This window comes from Sapajus apella, unplaced genomic scaffold, assembly GCF_009761245.1.
Source record: "Sapajus apella isolate SASKATOON/1434 unplaced genomic scaffold, GSC_monkey_1.0 scaffold136, whole genome shotgun sequence".
NCBI lineage: Eukaryota > Metazoa > Chordata > Mammalia > Primates > Cebidae > Sapajus > Sapajus apella.
The window spans coordinates 842,126-866,567 of record NW_022437076.1 but is presented as its reverse complement, the minus strand read 5'-3'; the positions used below and the strand labels follow the sequence as shown (position 1 = coordinate 866,567).

The 24,442-nt window shown below is 53.1% G+C and overlaps 1 protein-coding gene across 7 annotated transcripts in view; it reads left to right on the top strand.

Moving 5' to 3' along the window:
• Positions 1 to 2,062: 2,062 nt before the first annotated feature.
• RPH3AL (rabphilin 3A like (without C2 domains)) overlaps positions 2,063 to 24,442 on the top strand; it is a 118,892-nt gene continuing 96,512 nt past the window's right edge. The window contains exons 1-2 of one of the 7 annotated variants that reach the window (XM_032263405.1): positions 2,063 to 2,353; positions 20,189 to 20,300. In XM_032263405.1, coding sequence (XP_032119296.1) covers positions 20,224 to 20,300 — 77 coding nt within the window. In that variant the 5' untranslated portion in view covers positions 2,063 to 2,353; positions 20,189 to 20,223. Of the gene's footprint in view, positions 2,354 to 8,627; positions 9,357 to 20,188; positions 20,301 to 24,442 lie in introns of those variants that run through there. The other 6 variants (XM_032263403.1, XM_032263401.1, XM_032263404.1 and 3 more) reach the window with 6 other exon arrangements.

The window sequence follows — 24,442 nt, the reverse complement described above, 5'->3', positions numbered from 1 at the left end:
TGCCGTCTACACAGCTGTCTGGACTCTGGGGCTCAGTGTGAGGGTGTGGAGTGTGTAGAGGGTGCTTCTACACAGCTGTCTGGACTCTGGAGCTCAGTGTGAGGGTGTAGAGGGTGCTGTCTACACAGCTGTCTGGACTCTGGGGCTCTGCTGTCTGCACAGCACTGTGGTAGCCTCCTGCAGTTCTCAGCTGTACGGATGATGAACACTCAGTCCTCTTCATACCTTGGTGACTGGTCCACTCTGGACCTTCCCACGGATGTGGCCTTTCTGTGAAGTGACCTCTGGGCACAGGTGAAACTAGCCTGTCGCCGCCATGCCTGCCCCAGTGACTGACCGAGATCAGCTCCCATCATGGACAGGGCCTCTCACATGCCTTTGGCCTCTGGGCTATGTGCACACATCTGGCTCTGATGCCCACATCGGCCCCTGCCCTGCTGGGGCTCAAGTCTCTTTTCCAAATGCTTGACTTGGCTCAAGACTCGGCTTCAGCAGGTGTCCCCTATGTTTGTGGACTTGGTCCTCCTGGCCTGTGGTCCTGCCAGGGGACGGGGAGAGTGGTCAGGCGGGACCCTGTGAAGGGCGGCATCTCCCCTGCTCTGCTTCTCAACGCTTCTCAACATGGAGCACGTGAGCAGTACGAAGGCCAGCTGATTTCCTGCACGCTGGGATGTGTGGTGCTGCACACTCAGAGACAACTTCTAGCACATTCCACCCTTTTCTTTCTTTTTTTTTTTTAAGACGGTCTCACTCTTTTGCGTGGGCTGGAGTGTAATGGTGCAATATTGGCCCACTGCAACCTCCACCTCCCAGGTTCAGGCAAATCTCTTGCCTCAGCCTCCCAGGTAGCTGAGACTGCAGACACCCATGGCCATGTCCCAGTCATTTTTGGATTTTTGTTAGAGGCAGGTTTTGCCATGTTGGACAGGCTGGTCTCGAACTCCTGACCTTAAGTGATCCGTCCGCCTCAGCCTCCCAAAGTGCTGGGGTTACAGGTGTGAGCCACTATGCCTGGCCTACCAAGGAATTTTATTTTATTTTTCTAATTTTAAGACAAGGTCTCACTCTGTTACCTTAGCTGGAGTATGGTGGCTAGATCATGACTTATAGCAGCCTCAGACTCCTGGGCTCAAGCCACCCTCCCACCTCAGCCTCCTGAATGGCTGGGACTATAGATGTTTGCCACCACGCCCGGCTAATTTTTGTATTTTTAGTAGAGACGGAGTTTTGCCATGTTGGCCAGGCTGGTCTCAAACTCCTGGCCTTAGGTGATCCACCCGCCTCGGCCTCCCGAATACCTGAGGTTAGAGGCATGACACGCATGGCCTCCTTCCACCCTTTCATATAACATATCAGCACTTCTTAACATTTTTACGGCAGGATCTTTTCTTCAAATCAAATCTTACCTGATAGATGAAGGGGACACAAGCTCTGGGTTGGGTTGTAATAATCCACCTTGTTCCCAGCCCCTGCTCCCACCTGCACAGTTCTGAGGAGACACTGGGCACCCCTGGCTCCTTGGAAGCCAGTGTGAGAGCCTCTTGGGGATTATACCGTCTGTCTGCCTCTCTCTCATTCATTCTCTCTCTTTCTTTCTTTCTGTAGCACCTGCTGTTATTCCCCGTGGGGATAGGTTACTGATGGTGGGTTTATTTATTTATTTATTTTTGCATCAAAACACCTTTTTTTCCACCAGTAGCTTGTTTGCACTATGAGAAGATCAGCGAGGAGCTCCTTGCCGTATTCCTTCTCTGTGCAGCAGATGTCAGGGCGTAAGCGCTCCCTGGCACGTGAGAGTTGCTTCATTGCCCTTGCCCTCCAGAGGTGCCTCTTGGAAGCGGATCATTGACAGCATCGGTTATTATCTGTGCTTGAGTTTGCCTTCCTCCTGAAGAGCCACACCCCAAAGGGGCCCCGCTCCCAGCCGCTGGGACTTAAGGAAGTTATGAGATGCTGACGTCCTATGCACCACCCACCACTGACCGTAATGAATACTTTGGATACCTTTTCAGAAAATGTGCTCTTTCTAACCAAAAAATGCGTGACGTGACATCTGTAAAAGCAGACAGACGAACATCCCCTAAGAGGGCTGCCCTCTAAGAGGAAGCGTCCTGAATCCCTCAGTTTCAGGAGGCTGTGTCACCAGGGGCCGTGGGGGCCTTGCCAGGCTCGCATCCACGAGGAGAGTCCAGGCCTTGGTTTCGCTCCAGCTGGGCCGCCTGGTGGCTGCCACTTATTGACAAGTCCAGTGATTCAGATCCTCCGGGGAACACCTGGGTCTCCTGACGCCGGTGCAGGGAGGAGGGTGGCCTCCACAGGTGGAGCCTTCTCTGGGTGAAGCCCCTTGTTCCTGGTAGGTGTTTCTGGGCCTCCCGGCTCCAGGGACGTTGGAAGACGCCTCCTCGGTCTTCCCGGAGTCCAGGCGGTTCTGCAGGGGTTTTCCCAGAACTTTGCTCACTTCTGGGGAAAGGATTGGTCTGTCTGGGGAGTCTGGTTAATCGTTGACTGGAAACCTGCTTTTCCAGGCTGTGCCGGGTCCTGCAGCTTCCACTGGAGAGGCGCCGGGGTTGCAGGACGGCCACAGGCCCGCGGGTGCCTCAGTTGCTGCTCTGTGTGGTCCTTTCAAACACCCCAGTGGACGGAAATGGATTTGGGAGTGCAGGGCAGAGGGGCTGTGTGCTAGCAGCAGGTGGCCTGGGTCCTGCGGGGACTGGACGCCCTGAGCAGACTGGAGCCTGCTGCTGGGGAGCCCTTTGTATTGTGGGTCATGCCGCGTGCAGGGGCTGCGGCTCTGCTCCCTCCCCGGGATCCCACATTTGGTGACAAGTCCCCAGATAACCGTTAGACAGGGCCAAAAGCCCAAGGGCCACAAGGAAGGCAAAAATAAAGTGCCGAGGCTGTGCGTCTCAGAGCGGGATGGGATTTGTGAGGGCTTTGAAGGCCACATGGCCAGCCTACCTGCTCAGGATGTCAGGGCTCCCTACATGCAGGGGTCTCAGGACCCACTGCCTCGAGGGGGTGTACATTTACAAGCTGTGTACAGGTTTACCTGGTCGGGATACAGACCAGCACTCAAACATGTTTTCCGATTATTTATTTTCAAATGTATTAGAGAGTAACTTTGTCTTTTTCAGTTGCCTTCTATTTATGGTGTATGGGATGCTTTTTCTATTTATGGTGGAGATACAAAGTTTTGTTGGAAGTAACTTTGTTCACCTAAAAGAGTAGGTTGATTCAAAGGGAGATATTAAGTGAAGAGTCATCGGGGGCCACAGGGGGCTGGCAGGTGGCATGTGGATGTCTGAGTTTGGAAGTAGCATGCTGGAGGAATTCAGAGATGAGAAAAATAAAGAGCTCATGGTAGAGTCAGGCGGGGTGTGGGAGGAGTGGGACCCCGCTGGATGGAGGTAGCAGGGGAGTCTGTGCTTACAGGTCCAGAAGCGTGGGTACGATTCCTGGTGTGATCCACTTTGCTGCAGCAGGTGAGTCCTGTACGGAACAGAGGGTGAGTTTGGACTGTGTTGTGGAGGACCACCAGGTGTGGCCTCTGAACTTTTCAGGAGGCAGTGGGAGCCATCAAGGATGGTTGAGGAGGGAAGTGTTTCTGAATAGTCCTTGACGAGTCTTGTTTATTTGTAGCGGATGTCAGGGCTGGAGGCAGATGACCAGTCCAGGGCCCAAGTAAAGAGAGATTAAGAAGCCAAACTAGGTCCATAGTCAAGGACGAGCCCTTCAGCCCCCCAAGGCCATCTCTCTCCAGCCTAGAGATGCTGGAGAGAGGCGGGCTGTAGGTGGGCGAGCTGACCCTTTGCCCTCTGTGGGGACGCTGTGGGTGATGGGTGAGGGGAAGGTCACAAGTTTTGCATGGAGTCCTGGAAGGGAGGGGTGTCTTCTCCCGGCTGCTGGGAGGAGGTGGTAAGAGCTACTTCCTGGAGTCTCATGGCCCAGCATGGAATGTTCTGGAATGTTCTCAGGGAAGTGGGTGTGGTCAACTAAAGGAAGGTCCTCTCTGGGCCAGAGTTCTTGCAGGAGGAAGAAGGCTGCTGTTTCCTGCCCTGTGGTCTGGCCCAGATGGCCTTGGCTGACAGCCCCAGGCCAAGCTTTCATTCATCATCAGAGTCTGCAGGTGGGGGTTGGGGGGAAGAGGGGGCACAGTTTTTTAAAACACTCATTTCATCCTTTTAGTGTGGAGAAGTTCACCAGCATTCAGGGACCAGCTTGGTTTAAAAAATAGGTTTTGTTTTGTTTTTTAAGGGCCTGCTATGTACCACATACTGTGTTTGAACCTTTTTTTTTTTGAGACGGAATCTCACTCTGTCGCCCAGGCTGGAGTGTAGTGGTGCAATCTTGGCTCACTGCAACCTCCACTCCTGGGTTCAAGCAATTCTCCTGCCTCAGCCTCCCAAGTAGCTGGGACTACAGGCGTGTGCCACCATGCCCAGCTAATTTTTGTATTTGTAGTAGAGACGGGCTTTTACCATGTTGGCCAGGATGGTCTCGATCTCTTGACCTGGTGATCTGCCCGCCTCAGCCTCCCGAAGCACTGGGATTACAAGTGTGAGCCACCTCGCCCAGCCTGAACTTTTACTCTGTTATCACAATTCACTATGGACAAAACCTGTTGAGGAATGCATTATTCATTATTTCTGTTGTGCAAAGGAAGAAAGGAGTATGGGGAAATTTAACAAGCCCCAAATTATACCACTGGGTAGCTTTGGAGTCCGGTTGCAAACTTACAGCTCTGAAAGCAAGACTGTGTCTGTAGCGGTGAGACTGTGGACAGAACGTTTACCTTGGAGGAAGTAACCCCTTTGTGCTCCTGTTTGTGGGTGCATCTGAAGATGGAGGTGCTGCTGGAACTCGATGGCATTGCAGCGGGGATTGGGACTTATGATACAGATAAGGTGTCACAGAAATGTCAGCTACTGCTGCTGTTACTACATAAGATTAGAGTTGCACAATCCTGGACTTGATTTTACTGGAAGACATTCTTGGAAGGATATCTCTTAGGGTGGAGGAGAAGCATATTATTTTAATTCAACTGAATTAATGAATTCGTTAATTTTTAACATTTAGTTTTATTTAAAAGATTTTGTTATATAGATAGGGTCTTGCTACGTTGCCCAGGTTGGTCTCAAATTCCTGGCCTCAAGCAATCCTCCCACCTCGGCTTCCCAAAGAGTTGGGATTAGAGGCGTGGTCCACTGTGCCCGGTCACTTAAATAATTTTAAGATAATCATTCTACGGGGGAATAGAATGTGAATTTAACCTTAGAGCCATTTTGAGTTTGGGCTGGTGATTTCTGCGCATACTCCTGGCCCCTGGATGTTGGGAGGTGTGGGTGAAATGCGGAAGGGCAGGGTCTGTTCGCCTTCCTTTCTCAGCCTTACTTCAGTGAAAGCTGGAGGTGCACTTTGCGATATCTTTTTAAATTTTTATTTATTATACTTTAAGTTCTGGGGTACATGTGCAGAACGTGCAGGTTTGTTGCATAATTATACATGTGCCATGGTGGTTTGCTGCATCCATCACCCCATCATCCACATTAGGTATTTCTCCTAATGTTATCCATCCCCTAACCCCCCACCCCCTGCTGTCCCTCCCCTAGCTCCCCACTCCCCGACAGGCCTCGGTGTGTGCTGTTCCCCTCCCTGTGTCCATGTGTTCTCATTGTTCAACACCCACTTATGAGTGAGACCATGTGGTGTTTGGTTTTCTGTTCTTGTGTCAGTTTGCTGAGAATGGTGGTTTCCAGCTTTATCCATGTCCCAGCAGAGGACATGCACTCTTTTTTTCAGGCCGCATAGTATTCCCTGGTGTATATATGCCACATTTTCTCTATGCACTCTATCGTTGATGGGCATTTGGGTTGGTTCCAAGTCTTTGCTATTGTGGACAGTGCCACAATGAACATACGTGTGTATGTGTCTTTATAATAGAATGATTTATAATCCTTTGGGTATATACCCAGTAATGGGATTGCTGGGTCAAATGGTATTTCTATTTCTAGATCTTTCAGGAATCGCCACACTGTCTTCCACAATGGTTGAACTAATTTACACTCCCACTAACCGTGTAAAAGTGTTTCTATTTCTTCACGTCCTCTCCAGCATCTGTTGTCTCCAGATTTTTTAAAGATTGCCATTCTAACTGGTGTGAGATGATATCTCAGTGTGGTTTTGATTTGCATTTCTCTAATGACCAGTGATGATGAGCTTTTTTTCATATGTTTGTTGGCTGCATAAATGTTATCTTTAGAGAAGTGTCTGTTCATATCCTTTGCCCACTTTTTGATGGTGTTGTTTTTTTCTTGTAAATTTGTTTAAGTTCTTTGTAGATTCTGGATATTAGCCCTTTGTCAGATGGGTAAATTACAAAAATTTTTTCTCATTCCATTGGTTTCCGGTTCATTCTAATGATAGTTTCTTTTGCTGTGCAGAAGCTCTTTAGTTTAATTAGATCCCATTTGTCTATTTTGGCTTTTGTTGCCATTGCTTTTAGTGTTTTAGTCATGAAGTCCTTGCCTATGCCTATGTCCTAAATGCTACTGCCAAGGTTTTCTTCCATGGCTTTAATGGTGTTAGGTCTTATGTTTAGGTCTTTAATATATCTGGAGTTAATTTTTGTATAAGGTGTAAGGACGGGTTGCAGTTTCAGCTTTCTACATATAGCTAGTTTTCCCAACACCATTTATTAAATAGGGAATCCTTTCCCCATTGCTTGTTTTTCTCGTTTGTCAGAGATCAGATGGTTGTAGATGGGGTGATGTTATTTCTGAGGCCTCTGTTCTGTTCCATTGCTCTATATCTTGTGTTTTGGTACCAGTACTGTGCTGTTTTGATTACTGTAGCTTTGTAGTATAGTTTGAAGTCAGGTTGCCTGATGCCTCCAGCTTTTTTTTTTTTTTTTTTTTTTTTTTTTGCTTAGGATTGTCTTGGCTATGTGGGCTCTTTTTTGGTTCCATATGAAGTTTAAGGTATTTTTTTCTAATTCTGTGAAGAAACTCAGTGGTAGCTTGATAGGGATAACATTGAATCTATAAATTACTTTGGGAACTTTGCTATTTCTACAGCTTCAGAGTTCCCAGCTCTGCCCAAGTTAGTGCCAGCAGGCTGTGACCTTGGGGCAGTCACTAACCTGCCCAGGCCAGTGTCCCTCCTGCCCAGCTACCCTAGTTCTTGGAGTGAGCTTCCTCATTCATTCTTTCTGGTGCTTCTGGGAGGACAGTTCTCTCCCTGGAATGCCACTGTCTGCCTGCCAAGTCCCTCCTTTTCTACTGAAGCCCTGCACCATACTCTCCTCTTGGAAGCCATCTGGACTGATCTCCACTTGCCTTCTCTCCACTCCCAGTGCTCTTCGTATGGCCCCGGCGTTCTTTGGGGCCACCGTCTGATTCATTTGGATTCATCTCATGCACTGTGCAGTGTGCACTGGCTCTTCAGAGCCAGCACAACGGAGGTGGCCCTTCTCCCGCTGAACCTTCCAGAGACTAGTAAGCAAACAAAGAAATAGGCACAGATTCCAGCTGTGATACATGTGATGAAGAAAAAGAATTGGGCCCAGTCTTTGTGGACCGTTCAGTCTTCCACACTCCCAAGGGAGGGCCACATGGTGGGGAGGGAGGCCATGAGATGGGGATAGAGGTAGTGAGTGTGGATGTGGAGGTCTGGGTCTGGGGTTGTGAGTGTGGATGTGGAGGTCTGGGTCTGGGGTAGTGAGTGTGGATGTGGAGGTCTGGGTCTGGGGTAGTGAGTGTGGATGTGGAGGTCTGGGTCCAGGATAGTGAGTGTGTGGGGAGGCCTGGGTCTGTTGTAATGAGTGTCAATATGGGGAGGCCTGGGTCTGGGGTTGTGAGTTTGGATATGTGGGCACCTGGGTCTGGGCACAATCTATGATGCCAAGTGTTTCTGTTTGTTTGAAGACAGATTTTGGCAGGCAACGCAGAGCCTGTGGTTTGCCATGAACTCCCAGGTGGGGACCCTGGGCTTGAGTTGGAGGTGTCTGGGTGGAACAGGGCCTTTGGAGAGTCTGTCTGGTGTCAGGATTGGCCGGGTCTGAGCTGGGGAGCCTGGAGCCACGGGGACACCTTAGGGCTGTGGGGTGACTGGGAGGTCTGGGTGATCACCTGGTTCGGTATGGTGGGCAGCAGGGTTGTCTTTGGGAATACCCCAGGCCTCAGACAGCAGTTCCTTTGTGCCTCGGTGCTCTGCAGGCCTAGGGTGGGGCCAAAGGGTCACTGGAGGCTGGTGACCGAGGCCTCACAGGCCCTGCCCCTCTATCCTGGCTCCTGCCTGCTCTCAGAATCCTACCCGTCTCCTCTGCAACACCCTCCAGGCTGCCCCGGCCCAGTTCTTCCCAGAACTCCTGTGTGGCCAATCACTGCATGACTCAGTTTCTGGGAACTCCTTGGATGCCGCACTTCCAGCTGCTGGGTACGTGGCAGGTGCTTGGAGAATACCCCCGGCTTGTTGCTGTCATTAGGCACCATGCCTGCAGCTGGGGTGCCTGGGAGGCAGAGGGGAATGGAAAGCACCTGGGCTCAGCCCAGCTTGGCTGGGCCAAACAGGGCACCTGGTACCAGCTTTTGGGGCCTTGAGCAGGTGGCTGCACCTCTCGAGCTGGTTTCTTCTCTTTGCTTCTGGAAGGAGTGATGGTTACCTCATCCTCTTGGGCTTGTGATGATTCCAGTTGGCCAGCCAGTGGCGGGCACCTGGCAGGTGGGCAGCACCCATGAAGGCGGCTTCTTCCTCTCCTGGTTTGGGAGTGCAGGGTCAGGCTGAGCAAGTGCAGGGACATTTGTTAATTTGTGAGGTTCTCCTAGAAGCCCTGAAAACTCCCAGCTCATTGCCAGGGGTTCTGTCTGAGCCTTTCTCCTGCCTGTCTTCTCTGTACCAGGCTGTGTTCTGGAGTGGCCCCTCCTTGTTGGCTGAGCCCTCAGCTGGCACCTTTATGGGCACCCCCACTTGTTTGGGGTCTTAGCCTCTGCCAGGAGAAGGGGGAGTGTGCAGAGACCTGGACAGCTGGTTCCCGGGAAGGCCAGTGACTCACCCTGGAGTTGCAAGAGAAACATCTGTTTGTGTTTTTGTGAGCAAGAGGGGACAGCTGGCCCGCAGATAGCAGGTGAGGTCAGCCGGGGATTGCCTTGGCTACCAGCTGTAAGCAAACCCTGGCTCCGGTGAGGTGGGCAGAGAAAGGATGGAGGAGAGCCCAGCAGGGCCTGTGGAGAGCCACCTGGGGCTGGAGCCTGGGCTGGGCCGCACGGAGGCCACTGGGGGAGGCAGTGGTGCAGGAGGCCGCCCCCGGGACCTGGAGCACTACCCTCTGCACACCCGAGGCCTGGGACTTTTCTCAGCAGGTGAGGAGGGGTGGGCCTTCTTTCCCCAGAAGCTTCTCTGCCTCATGGAGAGGCTGCTTCTGGGCTCCTTCAACAAGCAGCTCCCAGTTGGGAGCTGAAATCAGGTTTCCTCTGCAAGGATTCCGCCTGCCTGGGACTTTCCAGACCCACATAAATCACGTAAATGGAAGCAGGCCTGCATCTCTGCATTATAAGACAAATAGTATTAACGCTGGACATGGCTCATCCCAAGCCGGGTGCCTGGCAGCCCTGGGAGGACTCGGGCGTTTTCTGAGCAGAGAGCCCAGGGGCCACAGGCGCCTATGTGTTATTCTGGTTACCTTTGCGCTGTTAGAATTCCATTTCCTCTTTTTTTTCTGTGTGTGCACGTGTGTGTGTGTGGTAACCCTGTAAGATTTTTTTTGAGACAGGGTCTTGCTCTGTTGCCCAGGCTGGAGTGTGGTGGCGCCATCATGGCTCCCTGCAGCCTCCGTCTCCTGGGCTCAAGTGATCCTTCTGCCTCAGCCTCCTGAGTAGCTGAAACTACAGTTGCGTGCCACCACACCCGGCTAAATTCTAAATTTTTTTGTAGAGATGGGGTCTTGCTATGTTGCCCAGGCTGGTCTTGAACTCCTGGGCTCAAACAATCCTCCCATCTCAGCTTCCTGAAGTGCTGGGATACAGGTGTGAGCCTCTGCGCCCAGCCAGGTTACTGTGCTGTTGCTGCTGTCAGCCCTATGATGGCCTTGATACAAGAGTTCTGCCTGCCCTGTGTCAGGCCTTTCAGAAAAAACACGAGCAAGCTGTGCCTCTGGGGACATGTAGGCAGAGCTGTGGCTGTTAAGTCCGAGGGCTGGCACTTGAGATGCTGGGGGAGAAGTAGGTGATTTCACATCTCATTTGGATTGGCGGCTTTGCAGAGCATTTCTGCCTGAGACTGAGAGAACAGTATCAGTTAGATGAAGAGACGGGCAGGGATTTGGGGGCCACTGGAGTGGGAGGTTTTGGTCATTAAAGATGTCCAAGGATTTACTTTCCTAGGCTAAAAAAGATCCACAGGAGTGAGTGACACTTCCTACGTGGACCCCAGAAGAGGCCATGTGAGGGTACAGAGAAAAACACCCCTGCCCGGGCAGTGAGACGGAGCTGCTGGGTGTGGGCCTGGTGCCTCGTTAGCACCCAGCGCGTGTGCTTTGGAGGGGTCCTGGGTGGCGTGGGCCCAGGGTTGCTGCTCCTCAAGGTCACAGACAAGTAAGGCTGCAGGAGCCTTAGCAGGGGCTGGGGGTCCTCAGAGTGCATGTGTGGCGGGGAGAAAGGAGCAGTTGCAGGAAGTGAGGACTTCACGCTGTCGGCCCTTGAATTCCAGACCAGCGAGGCGAGGCGTTATTCTGTGAGGCACTTTTTGAAACAAAATGTTACCGGCAGGCTGGGTGTGGTGGGGCACTCCTGTAGTCCCAGCTACTTGGGAGGCCGAGGCAAGAGGATCATTTGAGCCCAGGAGTTCAAGACCAGCCTGGACAACAGAGCGAGACCCTGCCTCTACGAAAAAATTAAAACATTCACCAGGTGTGATGGCACAAGCCTGTAGTCCTAGCGACCTGGGAGGCTGATGCAAGGATCACTTGAGACCAGGAAGGAGCTGGAGGCTGCAGCGAGCTGTGACAGCACCACTGCACTCCAGCCTGGGCAACAGAGCAAGACCCTGTCTCAAAAAACATCATTGGTGCATAATGGATGTGCATAGTTCCAGTGAGTGGCAGACTCCTCGATAGTTAACATTAGATCCTGAAGGTGCACTGGACACTCGCCACATCTGGGCATTGGGGTAACACGGGAAGACCCCCTGGGAGGCCGGCAGAGTGAAATGCTGATGGGAGGGAGGTGGGTTCCATCTGAATGGGAGCCAGATGGGAGGAGCCAGAGAATCCCCAGGGGAGGTGGTGCTGGGCTCTGGCCATCCGGGTGAGAGGGTGCAGGAGATGAGGCTGGGCCGCTGGGATGCGTCAAGGTCCTGGTGACCGGAACCGCAGTTGTGCAGAGGGTGAGGTGGCTGCAGAGCGGAAGGGTGGTCTGTGGCAGGTCATCCCCGGCCTGGAGGGCAGCTCAGGCTTTTCTCCTTAGTTGTGGGAGCCGCTGAAGGTTTTTGAGTAGCAGACTCACACAGCCCGGCCTAGGCTGTCAGGGTAACCTATGGCTGCACATGACGGCTCGAGGGGGAGCCCCAGCAGGTTCCGAGGCAGGTGAGCTGGGAGGAGGGGCCATCCCAAGCAGGCACACCTGGCAGGTGCCGGGGACATGGCGTTTGGGGGTTGTGTGTCAAGACACTGGCTTCCCTGGGCTCTGGCTTCAACTCTGGAATCCACTCTTGCCCTCTTGGTGCGTGATCAGCCTGTGAAGCTTCTAGCAAGTGGCTCCCTTGGGTTCAGACAGGCCTTTGAGGCTGCCTCTCTGAGTCTTGTATCCTCCCAGCAGCCTGACAGGTGGAGGAGACGTTGATGCCTGGCTCACCTTATCTCGCTGTTCTCCTTGTGTTTCCCGTATCGTAGTAACAGAGCAGATGTCAGCACCGTTGCTAAGGGTTCCCTGGGATGTTAATTCCCTGGTGTTGAGTGGAGGGCGCCCGCACGGTGTCCTCGAGGCCCGGGGAGCGCTGGCTTGGTGGCAGGTACTCTTTCACATTTGTTCCAGCTGCTTTTCCCTCCTTTAAACCCCATCTCCCCCCCGACCTCGGTCTCCCTGGCCTAGGCACAGTGCCACATCTGGGGATGGCAAACTCGGCAGCCGCAAATGTGCAGCCACTCTCCTTCCACGCCCGGGACAGACCCGACAGACGGATCACAGCGTCCCTTTCTATGGAGGCTGGGGCGGGCCCCAACCCCTTTTCCACCCAGCCCTCTGGACACCATCTCAGATTTGGCACTTGGGATGAAGCCTCTCTTCCAGCCCTGCAGAGGCCACCTGCGACACCTCCTGGCCCTCCCAGCCCCCTCTGCAGGCACTTCCTCTGGTACCTGGGAGTGATGGGGAAGGGAGGGGTGGGTTTTGCTTGCCTCTCCTGTCTCCTGTTTGCCTCCTTTGCCTGGTCTTTTGGCCTTTCCACCACAAGTGGAAAATCAAACTCTGAATAGTTCTGGAAAGGGGTTTGTCTGGACACTGAAGTCAGGCTTGGGATTTTATCTGCCAGTTGCCATTTGTGTGGGTTAAATATTGCTATGATAACACACATGACAGGCACACCTACCCAAACATAGGGGCTTACGACCGCCGTTTATTACCCCTCTCAAGTTCACGGCCAGCCGGGACATTCTGCCACTCTTGGCTGGGCCGTGCGTTTCATTCTCAGCATGGTGGTTTGGTGGTCAGAGGACACCCACTGCCCCTCACATGGAAGACACGCCTGGGCCGTCTCTCTGCGGCTGACAGAACCTGGCATCCTGCAGCTGCTGGTGGTGTATTGGCTTTGTGTGTGGGCATCCCTCCCCAGCACAGCGTCCTCCTCCAGCCCTGTGTCCCCCATCTCTTTCCCACCGTTCTCCCTGATCGTTTGTTCTCCCCGTAGAGATGGTCTGTTCTGGACGCCTGCACCCTCGTACCTGGGCTTTCTTTGTCACAGGCGCTTGGGGGTCACAGTGTGGCCATGCTCTTGCGAATGCATTTCTCTGGGGGTCTCTCATGGGGTCACACTCGTGACTTCAAGGCAGACCCCAGCCAAGCAAATCCTCTGGTCTCAGGAGCTGGGGTCTGCTGGCTGCTCTCACCATGGGTCGAACCCCGGGCTGGATGAAAGCACGCTCATTCATGCCACACCCTAGGGAGTCCGAAGACCCAGTTCTATCATGAACGTGTCCTTGAAATAAGATCAAGGAGGTGAAAGTGCCAGGGCGTGAGGTTGGGAGCCATCACGGCCCTGGGGAGGAGGTGTGGGGAGAAGGAGCTGCCCCTGCTGGGGTGGTGGCTTTGTCCCCGTCCCACTGAGGTGGTGGGTTGGAGACTCCGTGGGCGGTTGCCCGGCTTCTCTAAGGGCAGGTGGTTTTGCTCTCAGACGTGATTTTCAAAGTGTGATACATGTTAGAGACAGACAGGGCAGGCGGCTGGCGTTTCTTACACTGTGCTGTGGCTGTTGTGGGTTTTGGAAGGTCATGGTCAAGCAGCAGTTTTCCTGGAGTGATGACTCTCTGTGCTGCTTTCTAGCACTTATGGGAGTGAGCTCCAAGTTTCCGGGACAGAGAAGAGCATTCTGCTGGAGGGGCACCAGATGACTGGCCCCAGCCACGGGGTAACTCAGGGCCCTACAGCCAGTGCTGGCTTTCCCTGCTTCTGAGCCCACGCAGGCTGTGAAGGAGATAGACGCCTTCAAGGAGATGCAACTATCTGTTTGCAAAGAAAAGGCCCATGTTTTTTTTTTTTTTTTTGAGGATCGTCTACATTATTGAAACCATCTAATTGGAGATCTACAGATAGGTTTTTCCATCTTTGAGTTCTGAGTTTGAAAATACCAAATCCACATTAGGCTGCCAAGACACAGCTGCCTCTGGCAGAATCTTCGTGGTGGACAATTTTAGGTGGAGGGAGCAGGCTGACAGCTCTGAGCGGCTGTGAGCATATGACTGTGAAAACGTACCCCAAAAATACACTTAAAAATGCACTGCATTTCTCTCTTGGGGGTTCATCCTGAGGAAGCCATCAGAGATTTATTTCCCAGGATATCCATCTTAGTGTTGCATATAATAGTGCAAAACGAGACAGTCTGTGTGCTCCCAAACAGGAAAACGGTGAAATATAGTACATTCAGAATACGTATTTTTAAAGTTCAAAATCGTATTTTTAAAGAACTTGAATAATGTGGGAAAGTACACTGTGGTTAAGAAGCCAGCAAGCAGTGTATGTGGTACGAACCCACTTGTATTTAAAATGTGTACACAAATACCTGGGAAAAACTGGAAGGTGCTGCGTTAAGACGTTCAGAGTCGCCATGGGGGGTGGCTGGCAGCCAACGTCAGGTGTGTTTTCATTTTCTCTCTATGATGCAATATCCTACAGCACCTGGGAAGACTGCATGAGGGTGCGTAATGACGGTGGCTGTGGCGTTTGTCTGCCGTAACTAACGCCCAGGGCGAGCCTCTGACTTTAGAGAGAGAAGTGGACCCCCGGAAGAAGGGGCTGCTTTTACACGTCTGTCTCAGAAAGTTGTCTGGGGCTGACGAACCTCTGTCCCCTAGGAATTTTCTCAGGAAATTATCACCAGGCAACTCCAGTTCCCTCCCCTATTCTCCTGGGGACCCCTAGTCCCCAAACTGTGGGGTTTTACGAAGGGCTGGGAGCATCTGCCTGCCGGGCGGCCGGCCCGAGTGCAGCCTCCGCTCAGCTTGTCTCGCCCGGCGGGTCCAGGCGGTACCCGGAGGTCTCAGCTTCCCAGAGGAGGCTCCTGGGGGCATCAGCCTCTCAGCAGAGAGTGGACTCGGTTGTTCGATGGTGGAGCTGCCGCCAGGGTGACTACCCGTGGGGAACCTGCAGGAACAAACTGCCTCTGAGTCAACAAGTCGCAGAGCGTGGTTAGAGCCTCGCTGTCGGTTCAGAGCACGTCTGCGTTGTCTTCCGAATTCTGCCTTGTCTGGGAAGGGCCATCTCTGATGAAATGCAGTTGAATTAAATGGATATTCCGAGCACCTGCTTTGCAGCAGGCCCCGTGCTGGGCGTCAGGGAGGGAGGGCAGGAGGAGGATGTAGGGACCCTCCAGGGAGCCCACAGTCCAGTGGGGAAGAAGAAATGGAAATTTAATGTCAACAGAACTGAGGACTATCTGGTTCCTGAGTGGAATGCCCACTCTCCCCATAAGGGGCCTGCCTTCCCTGTGTGTGCTCATTGAAAATGCTCAGGTACACGTACACGTACACACACGCCACACACACACAACCCTTCATGTGCACACACCCCCCCTTTATGTACACACACATACCCCTTCTTCAGCCTCTTACCTGTCGCGTGCGTACCACACACACACGAAATCCCTCATGTGCACACACAGCCCCCTTCATGTACACACACACATCCCCTTCTCCTTCAACCTGTTACCTGTTGCGTGTGCACACACACACACACACGCAACCCCTCATGTGCACACACACACACACCCTTCTTCAACTGCTTACCTGTCACGCCCGTGTGTACACACACACGCACACACATACAAATACACAACCCTTCTCTAGCCTCTTTCCTGTCCCAGCTGGGGGACCTCAGAGACAGACCTGGCCCCAGGGATCACTTCTCTAGTTTACTGAGGAAGTGGCTGGGGCTCCACCAGCTCTGTCCGCACAACCTCCTGCCCCGGCTCCCTCCAGGCCACCTCCATCCTCGCCTCCTGAATTTGGGGGTTTGCTTCCCTGCTTTTCCTCTCACCTTCTGTAAGGCCCTATCGTGTTCCCTCGTCAGTCTGATTTTTGCCCAGGACAAGTGGCCACATAGAAGCACAAGGGCACAGTCTCTGTTGAGCACACGTGGTGCTGCTCTTTGGGGTTTTCAGGACCCTACTCTTAAGAGAGAATGGGCCAGACTCCCTGCCCTCCAAGCCCAAGTGAGTGCTGGGTGGTGGGAGCACATTTTGCCCATGGGTAAAGGGGGTGCTGGGCCAGGAGGTCAGCTGGGGAGGCCCTCCCTGCTGCCGAGTCGGGAGCTGGCGGCAGTCAGGCTGAAGAGCTTTGGAGAACCACAGCCAGCTGCATCATCAGTTTCCTAAAATGTGCCTCTCGAGTCGCCCTTCCTCTCCGCCCTCGGTCCCGAGTTGCTTTGTTCGAGTGAAGGACAGCTGTACCTTCTGGTGTGCCAGCCACGGCCAGGGTGAGGTTATCATGGCCGTGCCAGAGCCGGGGCCTGAATCCTCCAGGTTCTCATTTCTGACCTTTTCTCAGGTCAGCCACAAACTTGCTGTCCGTGATGAACCTGCCCTGCCACTGCCCACGGCCCCCGCCCCAGAGGCGACACACTTCCACCTCCCTTGACCTCTCTGCAGCACGTGGCTCTGTGGCGCCTCTACCGTGAAAGCAGTGAGAAAGGCGGGGACGTGGGGGACGCAGTTCCTGTGGCCTCTTCTTCTCTGTCCTGTGGACTGGGCTGGGAGGGGCTCAGTTCCCGCCTCCCACGTGAGAGCAGCCAGCAGCCTCCCTGGCCTCACATAACTCAGCAGAGTCAGAACCAGGCTTTGGAATTGCACGAGGCCGTTGCTCCAGCCTGTCTGACAGCTCTGTGGGGTGCCAGTGAGGAAACTGAGGCCCAGGAAGACAGTTGACTTGTTCCTGGACTTCTAGTAAGTTTACAGAGGAGCTAAAGTTTTATAGATCTTTTTTGTTGTTGTTTTGAGATGGAGTCTCAGTCTGTCGCCAGGCTGGAGTGCAGCGGCGTGATCTCGGCTCACTGCAACTTCCACCTCCCGGGTTCAAGTGATTCTCCTGCCTCAGCCTCCCACGTAGCTGGGACTACAGGTGTGCACCACCACACCCAGATAATGTTTGTATTTTTAGTGGAGACGGGGTTTCACCATGTTGCCCAGGCTGGTCTCAAACTCCTGAGCTCAAGTGACCTGCCTACCTCAGCCTCCCAAAGTGTTGGGATTACAGGCGTGAGCCACTGCGTTCGGGCTGTAGTATATTTTAAATGTTTATTTTGAACAGAATAATGCTTTTCACACCCATGTGGAATGGTGTGACTGCTATGCACAAGATAACTGAAGATTTAAAAAAACAAAGCAAAGCAAAGCATCGTCACTGAAAGGCTGGGAGAGGCCTGATTAAAGTTGTTTGAGGAGTGTGTCATGCCTGACCCTGTCTTTCCTTGCTCGCCCATCAGCCTCATTCGGGAGGAGATTGAGCCTTCCTCTGAGGAGGTCCAGGTGGTTGGGCACCTCAGGCCTCCCCAGGTCTGGGCCTGGCCGTGGGGTTTCCACACTTGGCTATTTGGGGCCTGGGGCTGCCCAGGTCCCATCCCCGAGACAGCCCCCTGGGAGTGTTGGGTCTAATCTGGAAGAGCAGGTGGGGTGGAGGGACCGTGTGGTCGAGGTGGTGGCCTGAGCCCCCGTGTGGCCAGGTGCTGGTGGTCGCGCCCTTCCCCTGCTGGTCGTGATGGAAATGGCTGACACTGGCCTAGAAAGGCAGTTCTCAAAGCGGGCCCCAGGCCTCTCGGGGTCTCCCAACGCCCCGCCGGAGACCACAGGGTCAAAAGTGTTTTCGTAAGAAGAAGAATAGGACTCTTGTTTCATCCTCTCACAAATATACAGAAAAGGAGAAGTTCATTGATGTGGTTTCAGATGCCACACTGGAACTAATGTTTAAGAAATGAACATCTGTAGAGTTTTGGTGCAATATCAAAGAAAAATATTTACAATTTCCTGGAAAGTAAAAAAAAAGCCCTCCTTTCCTCAGCCATCATGCATGTTTGTGAGGGTCTGGATGTCCTGGATCACTTCAACGAACAACCCATCACAAACGCTGGAGTGAAAGGTCACGTGTGAATATCCAGCTGTTCTATTGTGAAGCCAAACATTAAAAAGAGTTGTAAAAATGTAAAACAATGTCATTTGTCTAATTGTTTTTTAAGTGTAGTTTTTCATAAACTGTAAATTATGTGATCATCTAATGGGTTTATTATTTTTAGTGAATTAACAAAGTTTTAAAGATTTTCTCAGTTTTAATTTCAGTATGATGACTCTCAATGGTCATGGCTCACGTGTTTTGGAGTCCTCAAGAATCTTTTTTTTTGGACCGAGTCTAGTCCTTCTTGCCCAGGCTGGAGTGCAGTGGTTCGATCTTGGCTCACTGTAGCCTTTGCCTCCCAGGTTCAAGTGATTCTCCTGTGTCAGCCTCCTGAGCAACTGGGATTACAGGTGCCCAGCACCCTGCCCAGCTGATTGTTTTATATTTTTAATAGAGGCAGAGTTTGACCACATTGGCCAGGCTGGTCTTCAACTCCTGACCCCCAAGCAATCCTCCCACCTTGGCCTCCCAAAATGATGGGATTATAGGCCTGAGCCACCATGTCTGACCTCAGTAATTTTTTATAGCATTTTGTTGTTGTTTTGAGACAGAGTCTTGCTCTGTCACCTAGGCTGAATCACAGTGGCGAAATCATGGCTCACCGCAGCCTCAACGTCCTGGGCTTAGACCATCTCCCGCCTCAGCTTCTGGAGTAGCTGGCACCACAGGCATGAACCACACCCAGCTAATTTTTATTCTTTTTGTTGAGACACGGTTTCACCATCTTTCCCAGGCTGGTCTCAAACTCCTGGGCTCAAGTGATCTGCCCACTTTGGCCTCCCAAGGTGCTGAGATTATAGGTATGAGCCACCGTGTCTGGGCTATGAATGAGTTGTAATTCATTTTTATTTTCATGGTCTGTATTTGTGCTGAAGTTGTAATTCATATACCATAACATTCCCACTTTGAAAGGGTACAATTGAGTGGTTTTCGTATATTCACAAAATTGTGTAACCATCACCACTGTCTAATGCCAGGACATTTTATCAGCCCAAAAAGAAGTCCTGAGCCCGTGGGCATTCTCTTTCCCTCTTCCTGCAACCCCAACAACCACTTATCACTTTCTGCCTCTAGATTTGTGATTCTGGGCCTGTCATATATAAATGGGTTCACACAGTTTGTGGTCTTTTGTGACTGGCTTTTCTTAGCATGTTTGAAAGGTTCATCCAGTTTCAGCTGATATAAGCACTTCATTCCTTTTTACGGCCAATTCATATTCCATTGTATGGATACGGCACATTCTTCTCATTCATCAGTTGTTGGGTATTTTGGTTGTTTCTGCTTTTTGGCTGTTATGAATCATGCTGCTAAGAACATCTGTGTCCAGGTTTTGGTGAGGACATGTGTTTTCGGTACTCTTGTGTATGTGATTAGGAGTAGAGTTTCTGGGACATACGACAAGTCTGTGTTCAACATTTTGAGGAAGTGTCAAATGGATTTTGAGCCTGGATATATTTTAAGAGTGTAAAGGGATCCTGAGTTTGAGAAGCACTGGTCTAGCTGGGATTAGACCGGGGGAGTGTGGATGACTCAGGAGAGCCCCTCGTCCTTGCCCTGGCATTGAGATACCCCAGCCTCATCGCACACTTCCTCCGGAATGCACGCACGGTGTCCTCAGAGCAGAGAACCAAAGGAGATCCTGCCCTTGGAGGCGAGGAGAAAGTAGCTGTGCCAGGCGGTGCATGGGGGAAGCCATCGGGTTCTGGGGCAGGGTTGCCTCCCTGTGGGGTCCTCAGGCTGCCATGCTCATGACAGTGTCTGTGGATAGCATCCCTTGGCACGGTGCCAGCTGGTGATTGTGGCTGCAGCTGCCACTCCCAGATCTCTTCCCTGCCCTAGAGAGCTTTGTGATTGTCGGTGTGGACCTCTGGGAAGGAGCACTGGGTCCCCAGGTTTGGGAGCGGGGTAGGGCTTCCCAGGCAGCCCTCCTGCTGGGTGATGTGCTTAGTGTGCCCCTGCTGTACTGGGAGGGGCAGGGAGCAGGTGGCCTCCAGGGGTGGCCGGCTGAGTTGAAAACTACTAAGGATGTGTCTGTTCTCTCATTTCTGACGCTGACGCTTTGGTGTTCTGCCAGTCACGTTCACTCTGGTCACTCAGCCACAGAATCCGCCTCGTCACCCTTCCCAGAACCACGAGCTTTCTGAAAAGGAGGCTTGAGGGAACAGTGGTTTGCCCGATTCTCACAGTGAGAGTCCAGGCATTGGTGGGAGAGTGTGTAGAGGGTGTAGAAGGGCCAAGTGTCTCGTGCCTGGGTTCACAGGGATCCTGTCTGCCGTCTGTACCCCAGCCAGTGATGCTCACTCTTTCTTTTCCCTCTCCTCATCCCAGGTGCGACTCCCCACCCCCCACCGGGTGCCCTGAGCATGGCTGACACCATCTTCGGCAGTGGGAATGACCAGTGGGTCTGCCCCAACGATCGGCAGCTGGCCCTGCGTGCCAAGTGAGTACCTCGGGGCCCCAGGGCTTCCCTCATCCTGCCTCCCTGCTTCTCTCCTGCCTACAGCAAGATGCATTCCCAGGGGCCCAGAAAGAGAGGTTTGGAGAGAAGTGCCTGCCAGACACACCACAGTCCTGGCCCTGAGCTGGACACTTAACGTGGCCATTCACTCATTCAACTGCCATGCAGAATTTATCCCCATTTCCCAGACGAGGAAGGTGAGGCTGAGCTCCCTGCCCACGTCACTTAGCTTGTGTGTGGCAGGGCTGTGACCCACACCTCAGTCCAGCTGACTCCTAAGCCTGTGTTCTTTCTCTCACATCAGGCTGCAGGGCCTAACCCATACCACCTCATTGCCTTGTCTCTTGTCACTGAGCCTTAGGACCGCAAGCCCCTTAAGGCAGGCAAGGAGCCTTTGATCTCGATGCCCGCTCCATAGCCACGCTCTTGGCACTGTCAGATGGGGGGACAGAGGTCTGTTGAATGAATGAGGCACTGCCCCTCAGGCTGAAGTACCAGTCAGCTCTGATGTTCCCGGGTCTTCCCCACGCGCTCCTGAGAATCTCACTAGTTCCTGGCTTCTGGCTTCTTCCCTTGGGGGTCCTTGCTTTTTTTTTTTTTTTTTTTTTTTTTTTTGAGATGGAGTCTCGCTCTTTTGCCCAGGCTGGAGTACGGTGGTGTGATCTCAGCTCACGGCAACCTCTGCCTCCCGGGTTCAAGCGATTCTCCTGCCTCACTCAGCCTCCCGAGTAGCTGGGATTATAGGCATCCACTACCACAATGTGCTAATTTTTATATTTTTAGTAGAGACGGGATTTCACCATCTTGGCCAGATCTTGAACACCTGACCTCGTGATCCACCTGCCTTGGCCTCCCAAAGTGCAGGGATTACAGGTGTGAACCACCGTGCCTGGCCTTTTTTTTTTTTGAGACGAAGTTTCGCTCTTGTTACCCAGGCTGGAGTGCAAGGGCGCGATCTCGGCTCACCGCAACCTCTGCCTCCTGGGTTCAGGCAATTCTCCTGCCTCAGCCTCCTGAGTAGCTGGGATTACAGGCACACGCCACCATGCCCAGCTAATTTTTTGTAGTTTTAGTAGAGATGGGGTTTCACCACGTTGACCAGGATGGTCTCGATCTCTTGACCTTGTGATCCACCCGCCTCGGCCTCCCAAAGTGCTGGGATTACAGGCGTGAGCCACCGCGCCCGGCCCTTTTTTTTTTTTTGATGGTGTCTCACTCTGTCACCCAGACTGGAATACGGTGGTGCGATCTCAGCTCACTGCAGCCTCTGCCTTCCTGGTTCAAGTGATTCTCTTGCCTCAGTCTCCTGAGTAGCTGGGATTACAGGCGCCTGCTACCACAGTGGTTTTGTGTATTTTAAGTAGAGACGGGGTTTCACCATGTTGGCCAGGCTGGTCTTGATCTCTTGACCTCAGTCTGCCTCCCTCAGCCTCCCAGAGTGCTGGGATGATAGGCGTGAGCCACGCGCCCAGACCTGGTTTTCCTGCTGTCCCTCAGCCTAGTGACCTGTCAGCTCTGGGTGGGGTAGGTCATCTCCACAGACTGTCCACCGTGGCTGGAGATGGGGGCTCTCGGGCCTCGCCTGCCTTCCAGTCCCTCCGAGGGGCTGGGGGGGTCTCTGCATCTGTTAAGTCCAAAAGGGCCCCTTCATTCGTCAGCCCATGCCAATGATGGGAGCCAGCATTTCCCAAATGGGACCAGATTCAAAATATTTGCAATTAGATGTTATGAGCCTACAGGGGACAGGGTGGAGACATCAAAGGCGGATAGAGAAATTAATTCGAAATGCCCAGGAAGAGCGGAGTGATGCGTGATTTGCAGGAGGCTTTGCATCACAGTTAGTTTGTCCCCTTTGCCAGGAGGGCTCAGCTCCTTCGTGCAGCCCTGCAGGGGATGAGGTTGGCCCCTCTCCGTCTCTGTGCTCTGATGCCAGGCAGCTGAAGCGTCCTCCCGGACAGGGTTGGAGTTTCTAAGGAGAGCTCCGCTCCCCGTGTTCTCGTCCAGGGCCCAGCAGGGTCCTGACCCCTCCAGGGTTTTCTTAAGCTCTCGCCGACCTTGTCTCGCTCAGCAGCAGCCAGAAGCTGTAGCAGCACCTTTAGAGGAGAGAGTGCACTGCCTCAGAACGCCTGGCAGTCTCTGGACAGGAGCAGTGCATGAATATCCGGCTGCAGAGCCGGGAGCTGTGCCCTGTGGGGCCCTTGGGGAAGTCTGGGCTGTGGCTCGGGTCTCCCCTCAGTCCTCCAGCTGCCATCAGACATTTTCAAACCCTCCACTCCGTGCCAGGCACTGACTGCACAGCAGTGAAAAGGACCAACACAGTCCCCTGGTTTTAAAGCATACGTGGGCAGAGGTGAGCGTTATTTTAGTAGTTACCCAGGTAGGTGGCTTTGACGGTGATAACAGGCAGTGGGGACGTGGGGTGAAGGTGCTAACCTAGTCTGGGGATCAGGAGGGGCTTCCCTGAGACTGTGCTGCCTACACTGAGATCCAGAAGATGGGTGAATGTTAGATGGGAGTGGGAGGGAAGCACGTGCAAGGGCCCCAAGGCAGAGGAACAGCACATGCAAGGGCCCTGAGGTAGAAGGAACAGCACATGCAAAGGCCCCAAGGTAGAGGGAACAGAACGTGCAAAGGTCCTGAGGTGGAAGAAACAGCATGTGCAAAGGCCCTGAGGCAGAAGGAGCAGGGTGTGTGGAGGCCCTGGCAGGAGGTCAGTGCATTCTCAGTGCAGAGTAAAAGGTGGACAGTGTGAAAGGAAGATGGAGAGGTAGTCAGGGGCCTGGGGCAGGGCCTGGTCCTCCAGAGACTTACGTTCTGGTGCGGAGATATGGAGGGTTTCATTTTGTCTTGCAATAATGTTTAAGCCTGATGAAGGACATATGCCCAGGCCTTCCAGGAACTCTGAGAATGGATTCTTTACCTGTTTGGAGGGGATCAAGGAAAAGCCTCCAGGTGAAGGTCATGTGTAAAAGAGTCTTCAAAAAGAACAGGCCAGGTGCAGTAGCTCACACCTGTAATCCCAGCACTTTGGGAGACCGAGGCGGGCAGATCACCTGAGGTCAGGAGTTTGAGACCATCCTGGCTAACATGGTGAAACCCCATCTCTACTAAAAGTTCAAAACTTAGCTGGGTGTGGTGGCGCACATCTGTAGTCCTAGATACTCGGGAGGCTGAGGCAGGAGAATCACTTGAACCCAGGAGGCAGAGGTGACGGTGAGCTGAGATTGCGTCACTGCATGCCAGCCTGGGTGACACAGTGAGACTCCCTCTCAAAATATAAATGAATGAATGAATGGAATAGGAGTGAGAGGTGGACCGAAGGTTTAGGGAGAGACAGGTACCCCAGGTGAAGGGTGCAGGACGAGCAAAGGCCTGAGGACCACACGCAGCCTAGAATACAAGGGAGCAACTGGTGAGGCAGGTGAGCTGGGAGATGAGGGCTCCGTGCGGGGAATGTGTCGGGGAACGGCAGGTGGGGCTCCCAGGTGTGCAGGGACTGCAGGTTCTTCTTGGAGGCTGCAGCTCATCAATGTCAGGTGGCCTCAGGTCACCTCCTTGGGCTGTGTGGAGGGGGTGTTGCAGCCGGGGTGGGGGCAGAGTGCTCAGTGGATGGTTGAGGCCTGCCTCGTGGGGTGACTATGAGTATCCAGGCCTGCCTCGTGGGGTGACTGAGGATCTGGGTCTGCCTCGTGGGATGACTGTGGGTCTGGGTCAGCCTTGTAGGGTGACTGTGGGTCCGGATTGGCTTCGTGGGGAGACTGAGGGTCTGGGTCGGCCTTGTGAGGTGACTAAGGGTCTGGGCCTGCCTCATGGGGTGATTGAGGGTCCGGGCCTGCCTCGTAAGGTGACTGAGGGTCCGGGCCTGCCTCGTGGGGAGACCGAGGGTCCGGGCCTGCCTCGTGAGGTGACTGTGAGGGTTCAATGGAAGATATTTGGTGTCCTGTGCTAGCACCAGTGCTAGAATCAGCTCATGGGATCTGTGCCCGTCAGGACAGGCAGTGGTGGAACTGATTCCTGTGTCTGTCAGGACAGGTGGTGGTGATGGAGCTGATTCCTGTGTCCACGAGGACAGGTGGGGTGGAGCTGATTCCTGTGTCCGTCAGGACAGGTGGGGTGGAGCTGAT